The sequence below is a fragment of the Neomonachus schauinslandi genome, chromosome 4 (assembly GCF_002201575.2).
Source record: "Neomonachus schauinslandi chromosome 4, ASM220157v2, whole genome shotgun sequence".
Classification (NCBI taxonomy): Eukaryota; Metazoa; Chordata; class Mammalia; order Carnivora; family Phocidae; genus Neomonachus; species Neomonachus schauinslandi.
This window is the reverse complement of record NC_058406.1, coordinates 168,302,322-168,324,369: the sequence shown is the minus strand read 5'-3', so window position 1 is coordinate 168,324,369 and position 22,048 is coordinate 168,302,322. Positions and strand designations below refer to the sequence as shown.

The following is a 22,048-nucleotide window of genomic DNA, read 5'->3' as shown; positions in this document are numbered from 1 at the left end:
ATCTACTCCTGGTTTTACTCAAATTTGAACATGCCACAGGTTAGGAAAAAGAGAAAGGGGCTAACCATTGACTTCTTTCCTAAATAAGAATGACCAAGGTCCATGACATCAATGGGCTTCTGGTCCAGCAGGAGAGAATGAGACCCAGTCACTTGGAGAGATGGCTGCTGTAGTTGCTGGGCTAGAACCCAGCGTGAAAGAGGGGCAGAAAGGGAGCCAAAATAAGCCGCTTCAATCCAACCACACACCATACTTGCGCAACAGTGGTGACTGAGAGAACCCTGTGCCAATTCCAACCATCACATCATGCATGGCACATGCTCAGAGAAAACGGAAAGAGCAAGTGAATTTTCTATGGACAGAGTGTGGGCAATTCTGCCTGCCTGCCCACTCAAGGAGCTACATGATAACACGTTTCAGTCCCCAGGTGGGTCTCATGGGCTTTATCAATCGGGGTCCCAGCAGGAAACAACATGGATGTGCAAATGAGCTGCTAAAAGGTAGTTCATAATAAAAGAGCTACTGATGCTATGGGCAGGGTTAAAGGCAATGACCAAGTAAAGCTCCCAGACTAGCAGACTGCAGTGATCATTAACAACTCTATATGCCTGAGGATTCTGGAGGGAGGGAAGTTTCCAAAGCCTAAAAGAGATGTGGGGAAGGAGAGGGCTGCCTGATAGAAACTGAGGCCTTCAATACTGGGGAGGGAACAGAGAAATATTACCCTGACCTCACTGTCCTCGCTCCCACTTACTTCCTGCTCATGCCTCTCACAGACTGAGGCAATGGCCATGGAGTCTGGTGATGACCTCAGTCCATGTAGGTCAGCGTCCTGGGGCACACAGAGGGCTGGGAACCAGAGGGGATGGATCTGGAGAACAGAAATGTCCCGTGTCCAGGCTGGGAGTCTCACCATGCTGAATATAACTTTGATGTAGAAAGGCACGTGTTTTTTTATGCAATCTGGGTAACGCAAGGATACTTTTGACTATATGCATTTTTCCTTACAGATTAGAAATACAACACATCCTGCCTTAGATGAGGCTCTGCTGAGCTTTACCTCAGTCCTCACAACAAATCTGTGAATTATACATTTTCTTCCAATTTTATAGATGGAAAAAACAGGGTCAGAAAGGTTGAATGTTTCAGTAAGAGGCAGGCCAAGAACTCTGACCCATGCTTCCCCAACTTTAAGATTTAAGAAATCTTAAATCGCTTTTTCATTTTACCAAGTTGAAAAGGAGCAACAGAGATTGATTGGCAAGGTGAATGTTACAGAGACTTGGTCCACAGCCCTGAAATTACACGGGATCCGGGAAACATGGCAGAAATAACCAGCACTGTCAACCTCCAGCATCCGTGAATCCAGTCTACTGTTGAAGCAGCAATGCGTTTACCTTAAAATCATTTCTAAGTAACACCTAGAGCTAGAAATCCGTAGACAACAAGCTAGGGCTGATGGCTTCTCACAAACATAGCTGGCCTGTTGCCCATTCTGCATGTTAACAAAGCTTGACTATTACTGCCATAAATTATAGGGGGATGGCATTGCCAAGGAACAGTAAGGAGAATACGATTTCCCAAACCAGACACAAAGACTTTCTTCACATCCATTTAAAAGTCTGTTAAGCTGTGTATGGTTTACTATCATTTAGTGGTCTTCGTTTCTGCTACCACCCTGGCTTGAAGCAACAGAAACTGTGAAGTAGAACACGCAGACTAAAAAACAGTTAAGATCATAGGCTCTGAAGCTGGAAACCAGGGTTGGAAATGGTCCTCATACTTTCTGGCTGTGAAGGTAAGTAACTTGGTTCACCTCTCTAGCCTGGATCTCCTTATCTGCCAAAGGGAGAACAAAAGCCCATTAAAAGGCTTTAATGAGACAACACATGTGAAGAGCTTAGTATACAATAGGCATCAATCATGCCCTATGTTTGCTGCTTTCATCATTCTCATCAGCATCTGCAGACTTACTTCACTGTCTCTTCAATTCCTCTGATCAACACCTGGCCCTAAAAGTACGGATAGCACCTTGCTTTGTCTTTCTCCTGCTTGCGGGTACTTTAAGAAGCCTGACTGCTTCCTGCACATCTCTGGCCAGCCCTTTTTTTTAGTGATTTTTTAAAATTTTTAATTTATTTTATCTATTTTTAATTGTGGTCAATAAACATAAATTTTTACCATTTTAGCTATTTTTAGGGTATAGTTCAGTAACATTAAATACAGTCACATGATTATGTAATCATCGCCACCATCCATCTCGAGAACTTTTTCATCTTCCCAACTGAAACTCTATACCCACTAAATAATAACTCCCCGTTCCTCCTTCCCCCAGTCTCTGGCAACCTACTCTTTGTCTTTATGAAGTTGAATCCTCTAGGGACCTCGCATAAGTGGAATCATATGACATTTGTCCATTCGTGACTGATGCTACTTAACTAGCATAATGTCATCCGTATCATAGCATGTGTCAGAATTTTCTTCCTTTTTAAAGCTAAATAATATTCCATTGTATGTAAACACCACATTTTGTTTATCCATTCATCCGTCGATGGTCATTGGCTACTTTGACCTTTTGTTTATTGTAAATAATGCAATGAGTATGGGTGCACAAATATCTGTTCAAGTCCCTGATTTCAATTCCTTTGGGTACATACCCAGAAGTGGAATTGCTGGATCATCTGGTAACTATATGTTTAATTTTTTGAGGACCCCTCCCCCCATACCATTTTTCACAGTAGCCACACCATTCCCACCAGCAAGGCACAAGGGTTCCAGTTTCTCTACATCCTCACAAACACTGTGATTTATTATTTGTTTGTTTGTTTGTTTTGGTGATCACCACCATGATGAGTGTGAAGTGTTTCTAACAGCTCTGTGTTCCCAGATGCATTTCACCACCCCTACCTCCCAGAATCTGGGCATCACCAAATGTACAGACACTGGCTAGTTCTATTCCCGGAGAACAGGCCTGAGCTCAGCTACCTGGACCAAACTAGCCATGGGGTCGGCTCCTAGCTGGCCCTTCCTTTGCAGGCTGAAGCTGCAGCTGTTAAAAATAAGAAAACCAACAAAATTGGGTGAACCAGGGCTGCTTGATTTCAACATGCATACACATTCTCCTCCATACTTTAAACTCCACTTAGAATGTATAAGGCAGTGTTTAGATAGAGAAATTATTTGAAAATAACTGCAATATAAAATTTTTGTTGATACTGAAAATGATAAAACAGCGAGTTTGCTCTCTATGGTCTCTCCCTGACAGGCAAATTATTAAACATTTTAATAACCAATCAGGTGAAACACACAATTTTGCATGGCCTGCTATAAAGAAACTTTTTTTAAAAAAGAAAAGAAAGAAGCGATGATTAGAACCACAAGGATGTGGTTCTAGGTCAAAAGTTTCCCATGACTCCGCATAGAGCTGCACACATAATGAAACCACTTACATTTTTGTTCTAAAATGGTTGTTAAACACCCTGTGAGAAGAAATGATGGCCCTTTTAAAAAGTACCACTTTAAAACTTTTTAAACAATGAACCTCTTTTCTCAAATAAAATTTTACAGAAAATCCCATGTTTTTAAATTTCATGCTTATAACACAACATTTACTTATAAAAGTTAAACAGTGAAATCTGTAAGGTAGTTTTGGTTAACACACAAAATACAGAAGTAAGAGGACTGGTGAGGCTATTTATTGCTCCCTCAATAATCAGCTACAAAATCCAATCAATTTGTGCATTTTGTTTTAGTTGCCAAGAGATAATTCTCCATGGATTTCACACATCTCTTTATATCTTGCAAGTAGAAGTATTGACAGCTTATGTTCTAAACTATCTTTTCAAGAATGCTTGTATAGTGAACAGACTTGGAAGGTAGATAGTGTCTGTCTCTGAAGCAAAAGGGCAGATTGGCTTACTGTCCTGTATGAGAAAGATAATGTCTCACTCTGTGCTAAAGAGCAGTTTGCTTAAAGACTACTACAAAAAACTCAGGTTCCTCAAGCTTGGGATCCTGTTCTGTAACCCAACCCTGGCAGGTGTCATCTGGCCCCCATTGTGCTATTCTATGGGAACTAAGGCTTGGGGAACTGGCTCCAGAAAATGATGATACTCTGGTTATTACTATTGCTGAGAGTAACAAACTGTCCTTTGTCTCTGACCCAGGGGTCTCCTGTCTTCTGCCTGTACCCAAGAAATGGCAGCAGGCAAACTAGTTAGCTTGCAAGTAGGGTAAAATCTTAAGACTCTTACCAGTTCTTGGTATCAGTTATGCAGTACTGAAATCATCCCTTGTCACTCAGACAAGCCATTGCACAAGGGAACAACTTTTAACCCACTTACATTGCAATCCCAGGACACTCTTCAAATAAACCAAGAAGACAGGAAACATTTCTTCCAAGATTCTATGAATCACTGTTAAACTGGGCAGCACAAGGAAACTGTGACAGTGCTGTACATAGCCCATTAGATAGTATTTTTATTAAAGTTTGCAGAATAATTAAAACACATTTTGACCACAAAATGTGAATCCATTCATAGAACTGAGTATCTCCACTTGAAAAGCCCTTCTATCCCAGAAATGGAACAAGACAGAGTCAAAAGCTTGAAGACTTTTTTTTTTTGCTCCAGGTCCACGCTTTAGAGTTACATCCGTCATTAAACCTCTCTCTAGCTCATGTTCCCCATCTCTACAGTGGGATTAATTGTGTCTCCAGGGCTTAACTCCCAGAGTTGTACAGGGGATCAAACATGTTAATGCATAAGATGCTTTGTAAACTCTAAGGAGGCGAGACAAGGTAAATCTCTGTCTACTGTTGTTTGCCATTAAAAGCAAGTTCTCTGTAGCTCTTTCATGGAACAGGCTCAGCAGCTCACAGCAATCACAGCATGCAGAGTCCTTTGTTCATTCAACAAATATTTATTGTGCCAGGCACTGGGCAGGAACAGGAAAAAGATCCCAGGGACACATGGTAGAGAAACCTCTGATAAGATAAAACACACAAAAGGGCTTTTCCCCTTTGGATATAGTTTCTCCCTTATATTTCCCTTCAGTGCTATGGAGGAGGAGAGAATATAAAGGAAGCAGTGGGAACACAACTGAGATTAATGGTACACAGGGAGTTTAAAGCGATGCTTTAATCAGGCTTATACTCCTAAGCCAACTAAATAGACTATTAGTGGCTGGAGAGAGAAACTCTTGCTGTTGAGAAAACCAAAGGCCCTTTAGGCGAAAAACTAAACTAATGTCTGTATGAACCAGACTAGAAGAGAGCTACCTCCATGTTAAGACTGAGGTTAAATTAGAACGGAGAAGTCTCCTCCAGATCTCACAATGAAATCAAGGTTAGTTTAAGATGTACATTTCAACTACTAGTTTTAGTAAGGGAATTCCAAATTGTACATTCAACTCATTTTCTCCTTTATAGCTACCTCTATTTATCAGTATAGAGAGCACTTGATAATCCTGAGTTCAACCTGTTTTAAAGTGGTCTATTTTGCCAACTGCTGAATGATAATCAAATTTTATAGTTTGGAATATGCACCTAAAATATCTTCTACCACAAGACAGCAGCGGACACAAATTCAACGTTGTTCTTCTAGGTTACGGATATTTATCCTGCTCACGCAGGTCTCATTTGAAAAGTAAAAATTGTACTGTTTGGGAGAATGTGAGTTATGTTCATGCATTGTGTGTCTGGGGTATTTGGACCCATGCAAAATTAAGTGGGAAACAGGAAGCCCCTCCTGGGGAGATGGCATGCCTTATTCTAGGCACCTTCAGGCCATAGTGAAGGTTTGACGAAAGCTTGTTGATGGAAGTGCATTGTGCCTTGAATGTGCTCAGATGAATTGCTCAAAATGACAAAGCCTGGGCATTGATCCAGGGGCACACATCCTCTTTCTCACACCCTTTCCAGCTGGTAGCAGGAGATGAGCGACAGGATACACTCATACTCTGAGGTAGGCCCTGTCCTGTGTACCTTACACATCCCGTTAGTTCATTTAAGCCCCACAAGAAGTCTGAAAGGTGGATACAGTCAATAGATCCAACTACTAGCAGGGCAATTTCGGCACAGAGTGGTGAAGCCACTTGCCAATGAGGCACAGAGCCAGGATTCACACCCAGGCAGCCTGGCTCCTAGGCTCTTACTTCTGTGCTAGGCTAAATAATAATAGGTATCATTTATTTATACTATGATTTACTACTCTAACAGCAGCAGCTAACATTTCTTGGGCGCTCACTCTGTGCCAAGTGCTGTGCTTAGCAATGTACAGACTGTAAAATCCTCCCCATCACCTTTCCAAGTGAGACCCAGCCTTACCTCCACTTATGACTACAAATCAGTGAGGTTCAGTGGCCGGCTTGAGGTCGCAGAGCAAGCCAGCTGGAAGGCTGGGATTGAAGAGCAGGTCTGGGTGACTCTGAAAACCACACCCACTGTCACTCACTATGCAGAGGACTCATGTCCCCAGCTCTCCCTTAACCTTCCTCATGGCGGGACCCCCTGGGCATTGATCCAAAAGCCGGCAAGGGCCGGCTTTTGCCCCTTAACTGGTATTCGTTTGAGTACCTCTGAATTAAATTAACGGGAGCGACGTGGATCCTAAGAGGTAGCAGAGTCACTGAATTTTAGTTTTGAAATACAGCTTTGTCCTATGAACTAGCAGACTGAGAAACTCTACAGGTTAGAAAGCCAGGTGCCCCCAAATCAGCCTGGTTCAGCAAAACCCCAGACAGAAACCACCTGGTTTCACAAAGTTCTATTAATAACAGAGAACAAACAAGCAAGAAGAGAGCAAAAAGGAAATATTGACAATACAGCCAGCCCCCCAGAGCTGGTGGGAGGGGGTGGAGAGCGGCAGCCCACACACCTGCTACCCTCTCACTCTGTATCACCATCACACAGAAATGACCTTACTGCTTCAGGTCCCAGAAGCTCCTTCTGAGAAACGGGGCGGTAACGTAACGTCCCATCTATTTTCTATTGTATTTTATACTGTCAATTTCTATACTATTATTTCTATTATTATTTACTATTCTATTATTAGTCTACTGAGAGAATTCAGATAAAATAAGCTAGTGGAAGTGCTCTGAGGAGCTCAACTTACAAATAAAAGATATTGTTTCTATCACATTTTACATAATACCATATAGATTTATCTCTCTTTTTTTTTTTGGTTACGATACCATTGATTATATTCCCTATGATCTTTAGTCCCTAAATGTACAGGTAGATTCATCTTGAAGAACAATCACTTTACTCTCCTTCTCCCATGTCTGCTTGGACTATTTCCAGTCAATTTTACAGAAAATTCCATACCAGGTTATTTACAATCCCCATGTCACATTTTAAGATAAACTACATTTTGAAGAAAACATTGACTTCATTAGTTTAATCTCCATAAATAATAAATGATAAATCTTTCCTAATAATAAAAATGCTTTCTAAGATTTATCAATAGCCTAGTAGCAATAAGTTTGGGCTTTGGGCTTCTGGGATCAAATCCCAGATGTTTTTATTAGTGAAGTGACCTTGGGTAAGAGCTTGAATCTCTCCCTGCCACATTTTTCTCACCCATAAAATGGGTACAATTGACCTAAATCAGGGTTTGTTATGATGATCAAACAAATGGACTAGTCACGCAGGATGCCTGACACATAGTTATCAACCAACCAATATTATTGATTGTTATTATCTTAAAAAGAAAAAAACAAAAGGAACATATATTTTGCAAGGCCTTCTTTCACAAATGTTAGAGGTATCCTAAGCAAGTGTTCTGGCAAAAAAGAAAAAAGAAAAAGAAAAAGAAAAAAACTTCATATTAAAATAAATAAAATTCTTAAAAAGATGAGCTATGAACAAAACGATTTTCTGCTTCATATAATTTTTGAAAGTCTACAAAGCTTACAAAATAATAGTACATGCTGAGATTCATGGAAAAGATATCCAGGGAAATATGGGAAATACAATAAAAATTATTAAGCATATATATATATATATATATATATATATATATATATATATGCTAAACAAAACTGTTCAAGTAGGTAACTGAGTCATCATTCCAAAGGCCCCAAAGTTTGTTCCAAGTATGTTCCAGCAACCAAGTGTAGGGGCCAAGACTGCGAGGTGGCAGCTAGTTCATGCAAGGTTAAGTACTGATTAAATTACTTTTCCTAGTACTAATTTCACAAACAGTTTGGAGAAATAAGTTTACTTGGAAATTGTGATACTGAACACTAATGACTGGAAAGCCAACTGCACACTGAAAAAAAGACAGCAATGCTGATCCATGGAAATGACATGGATGTCTTTGACAACTTAGAATCTTATAGTTTGAAAGCACGGTCTTGGTGATCTAAATATCTAACACCTGCCAGAATTTTCCAAAAGGAGCTAAGAAAGTAAAAGAAAACAGCAACAATGGTAGACTCTTAATCATAGGAAACAAATTGAAGGTTGCTGGCGGGGAGGGGGCTAGGAGGATAGGGTAACTGGGGGACGGGCATTAAGGAGGGCACGTGGTGTAATGAGCACTGGATATTATATAAGACTGATGAATCACTGACCTCTACCTCTGAAACTAATAATACACTATATGTTAATTAATTGAATTTAAATAAAAATAAATAAAGAAAAAGAAAACAGCAACAAAACATACACACACAATCAGGTATACAAATGGAGGTGCTGATGGATCCCTTCCATTCAAATTCATGTGAGTCCAGGAGATGAGGGATTTTCTACACTTCAGTTTAGAAAGCAAGTGATGGGAGAAGCAACACATACGGGGCATTAAGTGGCTGGACAATACCAGCTCCAGGTGGTCATCACTATCAGACTAATACTTGAAATGCCTATCATCTCTGGGGTCTGACAACATACCACAGTCACTAAGCTAAATATTTAAGTACTTGACACATTTATTCTTTTAATTCCCACAATAGCACTAAACACCTAGGAGGTCGTACCATCACCACTCCTAGGTCATAAAGAGGACACTGAGGTTGACAGAGGTGAGGTGACAGGGCTAGAATCAAACTTATCTGGCTCTTAACCATCATGTTACTTAATCTGACTCCCCAGTCCCACCTCCCCATGCATCAACCCACCCGCCACACAGTAGACTCTTTTGTGGGATAAATACCTATTTTCAACCTATTTGAAAGGCAGCCAGAGTTAAGGAGGGGGAGTCCTGCCCCTGTACTCCTTTCCCTAATGGCTGCTCTGGAAAAAAACAAGAGAGGTGGGATAGGAAAGAGACCACAGGAACAGCAGATCAGCTCAGAGACAGACCACTGGGGAGATCTGAGACCCAGCAACAGAATACTCCTGGACTACAAGGCATTCCTCCCTTCAAAGAGCTGAGAGATTATTCCTCTCAGACCATCCTGCTATCTGAAGTTCTCTCACTACTCATCTCTTGACCTGAACTTGAACTTCCCTGTACTTGACACTGCTTCTCCAGCCACTCGCAAGACTAAACCTCCGAGTTACACAACAGTGCTCAAAAGAGAAAATAGGCAGCTGCCTTACTTGAGGGCAAACATCAAGCTCCAACCTTTTGTTTTTATTTCTGGAGTTTTGTTAAATCGACTCAAATATAGAAAATATATATTTTCTATTTAAATAAATTCTTTATTCAGAATCTTACGAAATCGACTTGATTTCTGGCAAAGAGAAAAGCAAATGAGGGATCGAGTTTTCCCATATTAAAAGGAACAGTTATGTAACCATCCCACATGGAAGAGCCAGGCTGAAGTCAGAATGATAAAAGACTGAAATAGCCCTGCTCCTCTCCACAAGTTAAGATCACAGTGGGGGATTTCACGTGCGACATACTTCTCATACAGCCTCTGTCCCCTCATGAAGGCCTTCACTTCATTGTCCAGAGGGAAGGTGCCATCATCCTTTCTAAAGCGGTAGAAGAGTTTGACGTCCTTGAACTCCTTATGCTCATCACACACTGAAACACAATATACACAGAGAGGCAAATAAGAAAAAAAAAATCTTATTTAATTCCTCAAATGATGTGAGAGGCTAATTAAGACTTGTTTTACTACCTAATTTCCGAAGCACACTAATCTATGCTTCAGTGCATGTATTTAGCACAGTACCTGGAATCAAGTAAGTGCTCAGTAATATTAGCTATCATCATCATCATCATCACCATCATTATCTAGTAAAAGGGTCACAAAATTCAATGCATCATTCGTGCCACAAATTCTTCTTGAGCATACTGGGGTAGACATCAGCCTCAAAGAATGTGATGTCTAGTGAGATAAAGAGAAATGTCAACATGTAATTAACATATGGCATGAGGGGGCAATGAATGAGGTGAGGGGATACTGAAGTGGGAGACCAAAGAAGGAGTAAGGAGTAACCCCAGTAACCTAGCTGCAGGGAACGGACACTTCTCTGAAGAGCTTGCGTGTAGGCAGAGACCTGAAGAATGGCTAGAAAATGGGCTAAAGTGAAGAGAAAGGGCATTCCAGCCCAAAAGGACATGTGGAAGGTCTTGGTCAGGGTTAAAGATTTCAAGGAGATGTGTTTATGAACATTCATGGAACCACTGAGAGTAGCAGAAAAACTCGGAAACCTCTTAGATGTCCATCAGCAGGAGAATGGGTAAACATACCATGGCGTAATTATATATGGCATACATAGCAGTGGAAATGAGCAAACAAGAGATATGCCATCAACATGGATGAATCTCAGTGTGTTGATCAAGTTGTAAAAGAATAAACATGCATTTTTATAATGATTTAAAGCACTGGAAGCAATATGATACCTTGCTAAGAGATGCCTATACAGAAAGGAAAAAGTACGAAGAAGCAAATGGAAATAAACCCAAATGCCTCTTAGAGGAAGGAAGGGACTATCACTGGGGAGAGATGCACCAGAGACCAAGCATTTTATTTCCTAAATGGGTAGGTTCATATCTGGAATAGAAGACGTGGTCCTTGGTTTCCTCCCAAGTTACCTCAAATGTCGGTGGCTACTTCACTCACCGTGATGAATGATGCCCCGGTCTGCTAACTTCTGCATGAGTTTGATTGCTGTCTCTCTGTCGGAAGCCTCTTTGTGCTCAATCAGCCAGTCAATCAGTTCTTTTGCGACAAAGCAGTTTGGGTAGGTTTTGAGATGATGTCGCCTATCTTTAATCACCTTTTCTTCATGCAGCCTGAGCCTGGAAAGAAAATTTGGCATCGCTTTAGGAATTTTAATGACAACACAAATCATTAAGCCAATCCCAGAGCTCAGGAACAAAGTGGAGTCTCTAAATGTATCAGAGTGCCATTCACATACCTGCATGTCAGTAGAGGGTTGTGACACTGTCAGAGCCCAGAGGCCCCAGAAATGATTCTACCCCCAGATCTAGAGATGATACAAGTCAATGGGAGGGGAAAACAACACTGGACAAGCTAGAGCTCTCCTGCCACTTGGAAGACTGAGAAAAGCTTTCTCGCCCCTCCTCTGATGAATGCCTTCTCTTTATCCCTCCACCGGTGGGCTTATGGCTTCAACCAAACAACAAACAAAAACCCTGAACACTTGCTGAAACCAGGTACTTTCTCTTTGTCACAGATTGCTCAAGGTCCACCACATCAGCATTCATGCATTTATGTAACAGATACCAATGAGTGTCTACCACCTGCCCATTACATATTTCAAGGCATTAGAGACCTAGGTCGGAAAGTAGCACAAAGATCCTGGCCTTTGCTTGTCCTGCTTTCAATAGGGGCAACAGCTAATCCTTCGGTGAGGCTTACTAGGTTCCAGGTGCTGATCAGAGCACATTCCATAGATGTTCGCAACAACCCCATCAAAAGTTATTATTACCATCTACACTTTTTTTTTTTTTAACTTACAGTAGAGAGAACCTCAAAGAGATTAAGTGACTTGCCACACAGCTAACAAGCGATGAAAATTAAATTTGCACCTGATAGTCTCACTTCAGAGTCTGACTTCCCAACTGCCACATCGTGCTGTCTCTAGCCAGGGAGGGATAAACAAAATATCCGGGAGAGATGGATTAAAGCTGTGGGACAATACAATTTATTTACAGGCTGATGGATTAGTATGGGGAAAAGTGGTTGACACAGAGCCTTCCCTTACTCCCTTCAGAGCTCGGTGACTTTTTTCCAAAGGAGTCTTCAATTTGCCTTTAAATTTTTTTTTTTTCCATTTGGTTTTTCTTCTTTTATCAGCCTGCATTTACTTTTTAATTCTTAAGGGTTTGAATTGGGTGAAACACGAGGTCAGCTTTCTTCCTGCTTTGCCCACGTGGTCCTATGCTCCTAACCTCATATTCTCAACTTCATTGAGAAATGGGAGTACATGAGCAAATCACATAGTAAGTGTGTGAGTGAGGCAAGAGGCTACTTTCTTCCTCTGTAAAATGGAGGCAGTTATGCTCACCCTATCCTTGGCCATGTTGAGACTGGGTGACATAATATCTATTAATAGCATTGGCACCCAGCACAGTGCCTGGCACAAGACAGGCCCTGACCTCCTTTCCTTTACTCCCTAAGGAAGGAGCTAGACTGTACTCTTGCCGGCTTTTTGAACAGAGTTGACTTGATGACGTTTAATGGGTTTTGATATCCCAGGGGTTGTGAGTATAAGTTGGGAGCATACTGGGGCTCTGAAGCTTAGATCTCTTCCTTGCTAGACCACTGTTATAGGCTGAAGTATGTTCCCCTCAAATTCATATGCTGAGGCCCTAACCCCTGGTACTCCAGAATGTGACTATATTTGGAGATAGGCTCTTTTAAAAGGTAATTAAATTAAAATGAGGTCATGAGGGTGGCCCTAATCCAATATGACTAGTGTCCTGATAAGGAGCAGAGATTAGGACACACTCCTCTACAGAGAGAAGACCATGTGAGGATACATGGAGAAGGTGGCCACCTACAATCCAAGGAGCTAGGCCTCCAACAAACCAACCCTGCCAACACCTTGATCTCAGATTTCCAGCCCCCAGAACTGTGAGAAAGTACATTTCTGTTGTTCAAGCCACTCCGTCTGTGATACTCTGTAATGGCAGCCTGAGCTCACTAAGACAACCAGGAAGTGCTACAGCCTAGAGGCACCCGAATAGTCTGCAGATGAAATTCTCAGCTGGGATGTCAGCAGGGACAGGGGAGAGGAGGACAGAAATGAGAATCCTAATACCTGCAAACTGCAGAGAAAGAAAAAAATCACGTTCATTGCCTTCCTACTCTATGCTCAGTATTCTGCCAAGCACCTTCACATATGCTGACTTAACGTCTGTGGCCGGAAGGTTGCATCCTCCCAAGTTCATATATCAAAATACTAAACCCTAAAATGTCCGTTGTGAGGCCAATCAGGAACACAAGACTAGGAATATAACACTGGGCTCTCGTCTTGACACTGCCAGTAATTCCAGAAGATCAAACTTCTGAACAATCCTCCCTGATAAAATGGGGATAATTATACCCATGGTGATTACTTCATCACACGGTCACAAAGTTCATTAATGAAGATAAGGCGAGCATTTGAGCCCTTCCTGTGCGCTAGGCACTGTTTTCACTGCTTTATTGACATCAATCCTCATGGCAGCTCCCTGACGCAGGTAATGTTAAAACCACAAGGCCAACGTAGAGTTGTAATTATTAATAAAAATTAAACGAAGCCTAATAAAAAACACGTTCCCATAGGCGTGCTAAAGTCTCACATTCTTCCGATTAATTCAGCGACAATGACACTGAGTAATTTGTTTAACATGCTCAGAGTGGCAGAATGAGAAACATTAATTCTTAGGCGTGATGTCTGTCAGGAATCCAAGAATAATGAAGACCAATTTATTTAGAAGTTGAAACATGGAACAAGCTACCACATAATTTGGTGGAGGAGGTATATGTTATGAGCCAAAAGAGGAGTTTTACCTCCTATAAACTTTCCAACTTAAAAAAAATTATTAGGTAATATTTATCTTTAAATACTACAGTATAGAACCTTTCAATTCCTATCCTTTCATGAACCCACGCGTGTTGCTAATTCTTGAGCATTCTTTGATTCCCACCAATTCCCACCCTGCATGGAGGGAAGAAGCACTAGACGCTCTCCCTTCAGCCCCACCAGGGCCTGGTATATTTCCATGTTTAGAAAACTGGGCAGTCATCCGATGGAGGGGAAAGAACTCTGGATCCCAGAGATGCTGATCGTTTTAGACACGTTACTGCAGTTAAAAACGTTCAATAATGGTGCTAGCATCTTTTTTTTTATTTCATAGTCAGAAATACAGAATTCTAAAAATGACCATTAAGATTGTGCATCCTCGGGGGTGCCTGGGTGGCTCAGTCAGTTAAGTGTCTGCCTTCGGCTCAGGTCATGATCTCAGGGTCCTGGGATCGAGCCCTGCATTGGGCTTCCTGCTCAGCAGTGAGTCTGCTTCTCTCTCTCTCTCTCTCTCTCTCTCCCTCTGACCCTCCCCCACTACTCAGTCTCTCTCTTTCTCTTTCAAGTAAATAAAGAAATCTTAAAAAAAAATTTTTTTAAATTGTGCTTCCCCGAAAAACTATCCCAATAAAAAGATAAGAATTTTCACATTGCAAACACATAACCAAGTGTTTCTGCCTAGCACTGTGGGCACTTAATATTTGCTGAACAAATGAATGTCCAAGGACACTAAGAAATGATGCTATTTTCAAAAAGGTAAGGAGGCTTCTCACTAACTTAATAGGAATCCCCACAACTTAGTAACCATCTATTACCATCTATCCTGCCTGGGGTGGATAGATGGAATTTAATCTAGGTCTTTTTACAAAACTATTTATGCTTTCCATTCCAGGGTAGTCAATTTCCAAAATTTTAATCCCTGTTGCATATGAATGGGTGTTTTTCAAAAAATTATTTCCTTTTACTTGAACTAAACTTACCCCTTACATGTTTTCATTAATACACTAAAATGCAATGAGACCAGAGGCACGAGATCTTACCCAACTCAAGGGACATAATCAGCTAAAGCCAAGCAGAATGGGTCCCTCCAAGATTTAAACAAGAGCTGAAGTTTTCAAACTCTATTTGTGCCATGGAACACTTTCTTCAAATGGAACTCACCTCAATGTCAATGTGTAAAACAGAGCAATGTGGGCTGTTCTAGCTAAAAGGCTGCCAAGTCCAGAGTACTTCCTGGTTTTCCCATTTGGTTCTCCCACGTACACCCTCCGTATCTCCGAGACTATCTCCATGGAATTCCTAGAGCAAAGGTGAGTAATCCCCATGACTAGAAGACGCTGAGGGAAATGGCCAACCAGGAACGAGAGGGGAGGGGGGGAGGCCAGTACAGTGAAGCTAGGAGGTGAGGAGAAAGAGGTCACAAAACGAGGGACAGCAAGAGAGGCCTGTCCCTGGAGTGCCTTGGTTCCTTGGGTTTTCCAGTTCTTCCACGCTATGCCCGCTATAACCAGAACAGTACCAATCCCTTCAGGTGGCTGAGGAAGCCTCAATTCTCTGAATCCAAAAGAACTGTACCTACTCAGGCTCTAAGGAGGCCTTCCAAACTTCCTCACCTCTTTCTCACCTCCCAACCACAAACACACCCGCCTTGAAGTCTGGATACACTGGACTCTTCCCCATACCCTGTGCATGCCATCACCTCCCATGCCTCTGCTCAAGACAGAGACCCTCCTTCTGCCTTCAATAATTCAAAAAATTGTCTTTGCTCTTCAGCTTACAAGACACCTCCTCTGTGAACATTCCCCGAGCCTTCAAAAGCCAGAGCACCTTCTTTCCTCTCTTCTCCCACGCTATTTTAGTGCCACAAGTAAAACATTCAGCCCACTGTATTACAGTCAGATGAGGAGCAGGATATTAAGGGAGAGTTGCTTATTTATTTGTATAATTCTAGTGCCTAGCACAGAGTAGGGGATAGATTCTCACTGATGTGAAAAGATCAATTAGTTCATACAATGCACTCAGCACTAAGAAGGCATAGGGAAGAACAGTCTTCTGACTACCAGTCCAAATCGATCCATACTGAACCACAGGGGAAAATAAACATTTCTATTTTAGCTGCATTTTCAATGCCACCAGCTAAGGAATTTAAATATGGAAACCACCTTCCCGTCCTTCATCTCAGACAGCTGGTTCACAGGCTTTAGATTCAAGGTGATTTTGTAATATTCTATTCCTGTCCAGCTAACCAGCTGCTGGGCTTGCATCAGACAATTTCCTCTTCTAGCCCTAGGAGAACAAACACTACTGAGCACAGGGTGTTAATAATCCCTGCAAAATTACCCTCCATCTGATAAGAAATGCAGAAATTGTTTTTCGAAAAATAGCTTGCAAAGAACTGCACAGGTTGTGGGGCCCAGGGAACAAAGCGGGGCGGGGGGGGACAGAAAGCACATATTCTCATTTAAAAACAGCGTCATAAATCTCAGCCAAAGTAAACAGTTTAATTAAAAAACACAGCAAGCCAAACTGTAGGGCTGACAGTGTGAGCCTTGTGATTTGGGCAATAGCACTGACATAGATGTGCTGTCAACCAAAGCTGTGGTCCTTCCCAGATGTTCAGTCAATATCTGTCCTTGGGGACCAGACAACTCAAGAGAGAATCACTCTTGATCACCTACCCCTGAAAGGACCCAAGTCTAAAAGGGGGAGAAAAAAAGACAGGAACAAATGAAATCTAACCTCCTGCATTTTCTTTTAATGTTTGAGTTGACTTTACAATTAAAATTTTAAGTGATCCAAATAATACATGCTCGTGGTAGATAAAAAGAATCTCAAATAGGTCTAACAGGAAGCTGGGTACTGATCACGAATTGGTAATTGTTGAAGCCAGGGGACAGGTGCATGGGGGTTCATTCCTGTATTGCTTTGGGGTGTGTTCAAAATTTTCTGTGACCCCCACTTTTCAAAAGAAGCCAATGTTAATAGTTGCTTATGTATGCTTGCACAAACCTATGTTTGCATGTATAGCTATGTTTATGTATATCTTTATGTGCGGTACAATCATTATACACATTTCAGGTAGTTCTGCTTCAAGAAGATGCTTGAATTCTCCCAACCTGATCAGAACAACAGAACAAATACACACAGTGAGAGGAAGGAAAGAGTGTAAAACAGGTTAATGTAAATAGAGTATATGTGATTCTGGAGAGCCAGAAGGAATTGGTCTCAGATCACACACACACACACACACACACACACACACACACACACACAATGCATGCACACTATGCAGAAAGCCACAGTGACCACCTTCAATGACAGTGACGACAAATGTTCCACCAGCAGGACCCCTTTGCCGGAGGGCTATAAGCAAGGGCTTTGTGAATCAGGAACAAAGGCAGAGCCATCAGCTCCATCCAGAGCCCTCCCAGGCCACATATCAGGTCAGTGCAAGTACAGTCCTGTATGCTGTGTGTCTTGTCACCACACAAATTGAGATGGTAAGCACGCCCATGAGGGGAGCGTGTTTGATTCCAAGTCCTACATATCATGCACTCTATTTGAGATCTTGATGATGGCGTATTAGCAGAAATAATGACAGTTATTTCACATTTGAACAGAGCCATACCTTATCAGAGCTGAGCCTAATGATATCCCTGTGATCAGGAAGGCACTGTCATATTCATTTGACAGATAAGGAAGCAAGTTCAGAAAAATTAAAGGGACGTGCTCAAGTCACATTTTGATCAGGAGTAGTCAGGACTTGAACCCAGATCTTCTACGTTTAGAAAGTGTTCCATGACATCAAACTTTAAATGCCAGAAGCATCTGTCTTCTGCCTATTTTATGCTCATGTAGACTATGGAAGAGAAAACGTTATGCTAAAGTGCCATGGAAAGGTGAAAATTTATGCAATTTATACATCCTACAGATACTGTTACCAACATAAATACAAAAGAAGGCATCACACTGTCTTCATGTCTGCATTGAGCCAATATTGGATAATTAAGATGCCACTCCTGGTGGGGGGGAGCAGGAAATGGAGCTGGTGAGTTACACCATCCCAGAGAGTTAAGCATCAGTTCATGCAGGACATACAACAAACCCTTTTAATGACATGTGCATAATAGCTCATGAGGCCCTTTTAAATCTTGCATCTCATCTGGGAGATAAGAGGTAAAATACAGGGTCAAGATGGGAAGGTCCCTACGTCAGCCTTCCTTACCTCATTAGACCTGAGATTTTCACTGAGTTCTTCCTCCTGGGGGCTTTTTCCTACGAGGTCTCCTGTTCTGAAGGAACAAAGAGCAATTGCATCAACATCCCCAGCTCTGATCTCTTTCTCTGATAAGTCAGAAGTCCTTCCTGCCTGCAAAGCGCCTTTCCAAGAAGCTCCAAGATTTTTTTTTTTTTCAAATAGGTCATTATTTGTTTACACTACACCCAGGCGTATCAGGCCTCTAACTGCCATTTTACAGGTGAAGAAACAAGCCCAGAATGCTTCATGGAACTCACTGAGGACACAGAGTGACTCACAGGACCAGTACTGGTTACTGAGTCAACTGAATAGGTAGCAGCAAGTGGGGGATAAGAAAGTACAGCTTTCAGGTAAGAATAGGGACTACGGTGTATTAGTCAGCAAATTAACTTCCTGCTCTCCTCATTCACGATTTATCCTTCATTCATAGCAGAGCTGTGGAGCAAGACGGACTGGGGTTCAAATCCAAGCTCCATCCATTATTTGCTGTGTAACTTTGGACAAAACTTTCAACTTCGCAGTACCTCAACTTTCTCATCTATAAAATGGTCATAATAATGTATGTCTCGTATTGTGAGGATTAAATGAGAAAACTCTATGTAAAGTGCTTAGCATATAAGCTCTCAGTAAACACCAACCCTTACTGTTATTATTATTATGTAATATATTTCATTGTCAGATTTCGCCAAAAGCACCCTCAAGAAGCCACTAAATATGTATTTCAGTTACTTTTTAGAACAAATGCAGTCCTCAAGTTGCTGACCACTGTTTTCCAGTATGTGTACCAGATTTTGCATTAAATGTGCTTAATATCTCTGGGAGTGAATCAGGGAACAACTGGGGTGAATCAGCAACTCTACCTCAGTCTAGCTAAGCTGGACTTGGCTGTTCTTCTTCGTTCAAGGATGAGAAAGAGCCCCCCCATGTGGGGTGGCAGGTAATGCAGAGAAAACCAAAGGTTAGAGAGCGCTCAGTCACTCCCTAAAAACACACGGAGGGCTCACTTCCTGTAAGATCTACCAAAGCTAATCTCACCCCTTTGGGGGCCTCAACCAAACTGATAACTAAAATCACCAACTTGTTTTAACAGGAAACAACCTTCAGTTTATCCAGTCCAAGCCCTCCCTGACATCACCGTTGGACAGATGGGAAAGCTGACACTTAGAAGTTAGGTGACTTGCCCATGTTCGACCCACTGGAACACTGACTTTGGCCTCCTGACTCAGACCAGACTCTCTGCTGAATGCCACCGTGGGACAGCCTGGAAACAGTGACTGATGCCACTCTAGCCGTTTACTGAGGAGTGGCCCACTGATGGGCGAGCCGGCCTAGACTCTGTCTGTGACAGCCTCTGAAGTCACCTGTTGTCATATCCAGCCTGTACCCCCTCCTGAGGAAGACACTGCCTTCCAACAGCACATTTCGTGTTGGAAACTGAAAACTTCTCCGAGAAGAAACTGTCTCAGGGCCTATATTAGGCAAAGAAAAAAATATAGAGAAAGATGAAGTACAAAGATCATGAAATAATAACTAAATACTGTTCACTGGACCCCCGAGTGGAATCTGAAGAATACCAGCCAGGTGCTCTGTGGACGGGGAACAGAGATTCAGGTTAGAGAAGGTGAGGGCAGTGATGCTCAAAGAAAGCCTTCACTAAGATCACCGGGACGGCTTGTTAACCAGAGCGCTGGGCCCCACCTGCTAAGTTTCTAATTCAGTAGGTCTGGAGGTGGGCCCAAGAATCTGCATTTTTAAAGGTTTTTTTTTTTTTTTAAATCTATTTATTTGAGGGAGAGAGAGCAAAAGCAAGAGCATGAGCAAGGGGGAGGGGAAAGGGAGAGGGAGAAGCAGACTCCCTGCTGAGCAGGGAGCCCAATGAGGGACTGGATCCCAGGATCCTGGGATTATGACCCAAGCCAAAGGCAGAGAGAGACTTAACCCACTGAGCCACCCAGGTGCCCCAAGAATCTGCATTTCTAACAAAGGGCCAGGTGATGCTAATGCTGCTCTTCAGGGAGCACACTTTGCAAACCTGGGTTGGAGTGGAACAGAACCAACCAACACTGTGTTGCGGAATAAAAAGAAGAGTAAGGGGAGGAGGCTGGGAGAGAGTGACCATAAGGTGAGCGCTGAGCCAGCAGACCTTCCAGGGGCCGGGTGTGGTCCAGGTGGGACATACTCTCAGGGAGTCTGTTTCCAGGCACTGGAGCACCCTCTCCAGGAAATCAGGAGGCTGTGAGTCTATACCCCACATCTTGCCAAAAACCCGTAAAAGGCTGACAAGTGAACTACCTCCGGGTTCAACCTATGGTGTGATTCTTAGGGCCCCTTCTCCCTTTAAATGTATCTCCCCACCTACTCACTGATGCTCGTTTCTCCTTAAGGAGGAGCACAGCTGTCCATCCAATAAGAAGGCATAAAAGCCTTTTTCTTTTTTTAAGACAGGTCTTTGGCTGAGGAACAGGTGACAAGCTGACTCCTATTAAATGGAATTGGTTAAGCAGCAAGGATAAATGGTGGCATGGTATCTCTTCCCATTTTGACTAAGAGGAAGTTTAAAGTAGGAAGGTGCGTGATTTTGAAGGAAGAAGAGGAAAGAATTGGTCTGGCTGGTGGGAAGGATGCCCAAAGCAGAAGCCAGGCTCAGAAAGCGGACCTCACAGCCCTCGAAGTCTGGGGGGGAGCAACAGACACCAGGGATTGTGCTGTCCCTGGGAGAAGTCAGGGCACCTAAAGTGTAGTGTGTGCGGGTCCTGTCCAGGTAACATGGCCCCTGCGGGATGGACTCTTAACCGAATTAGGACCTGAGCTTCCTAATTGGGAACATGAGGAAAGCAACTAGATGATTTCTAAAAATCTCTTTCAACTCTAACGTCTCTGTTTTTTATGGATACCCTGAAGAGCCCCCAGGGTAAATCCTCACTCACGGGATCAAAATAGAACAGGCCGTTTGGGGCACATTTTGTACTTAAAAGAGTTACCGCAAACCACAAGGCCCGGGAGCACAAAACAGCAATTTCATTTCCTCTGGGCTTCCAAACAAGGATGAACATATCAAAGTGAATCTTGTGCTAAGCGCGCTGTACAAACACTGTCTAGGGTTACAATCATCTATATTCAGCTCACAGGACAGATGCTGAAGCTGCCACAGTGCAATAGGCTTTGGGTGTGCAGGTCTAGACCATGAGAATAGGAAGTTTCTCTGGGTTTAAAAGTACTTCGAGGGGTGCCTGGGTGGCTCAGTCATTAAGCGTCTGTCTTCGGCTCGGGTCATGGTCCCAGGGTCCTGGGATCGAGCCCCGCATCGGGCTCCCTGCTCCGCGGGAAGCCTGCTTCTCCCTCTCCCGCTCCCCCAGCTTGTGTTCCCTCTCTCGCTGTGTCTCTCTCTGTCAAATAAATAAATAAAATCTTTAAAAATAAATAAATAAAAGTACTTCGAGGGCCCTCAAAAGTGTTATGCGGGGGGGCACCTGGGCGGCTCAGTCGGTTAAGTGTCCGACTCTTGATTTTGGCTCAGGTCATGATCTCAGGGTGGTGAGATCAAGCCCCGAGGGGGGCTCCGTCTGCACTGAGCGGGGAATCTGCCTAAGATGCTCTCTCTCTCTTTCTCTCTCTCCCTCTCACGCGTACTCCTCATTCTCCTCCCCCCACTCACGCGTACTCTCATTCTCTCTCAAATAAATAAATCTCTTAAAAAAAAGTGTTATTAGGGACATCTGCAGCTATTGTGGAGGCTGCTTTCAGCTATGGGGCTTCTAAAAGATTTCTCGTCCAATATACATTTATTGAGCCCCAGCTGCATACCAGGCATGGCTGGAACAATTGTTCATGGGAAACTAGTTGCTGTAGTTCAAGGATCA

At 42.6% G+C, this 22,048-nt stretch overlaps 1 protein-coding gene across 2 annotated transcripts in view; it reads right to left on the bottom strand.

Annotated features, from left to right (window-relative positions):
• Nucleotides 1–22,048, bottom strand: part of DEPTOR (DEP domain containing MTOR interacting protein) — a 122,271-nt gene that overhangs the window by 71,131 nt on the left and 29,092 nt on the right. Inside the window, exons 2-3 of one of the 2 annotated variants that reach the window (XM_021688441.1) lie at nt 11,017–11,195; nt 9,848–9,971 (exon numbers count right to left, since the gene is read on the bottom strand). The exons of the other annotated variant lie outside the window; for it this stretch is intronic. Coding sequence (XP_021544116.1) covers nt 9,848–9,971; nt 11,017–11,195 — 303 coding nt within the window. The remainder of the gene's footprint in view (nt 1–9,847; nt 9,972–11,016; nt 11,196–22,048) is intronic. 2 annotated transcript variants of the gene reach the window in all.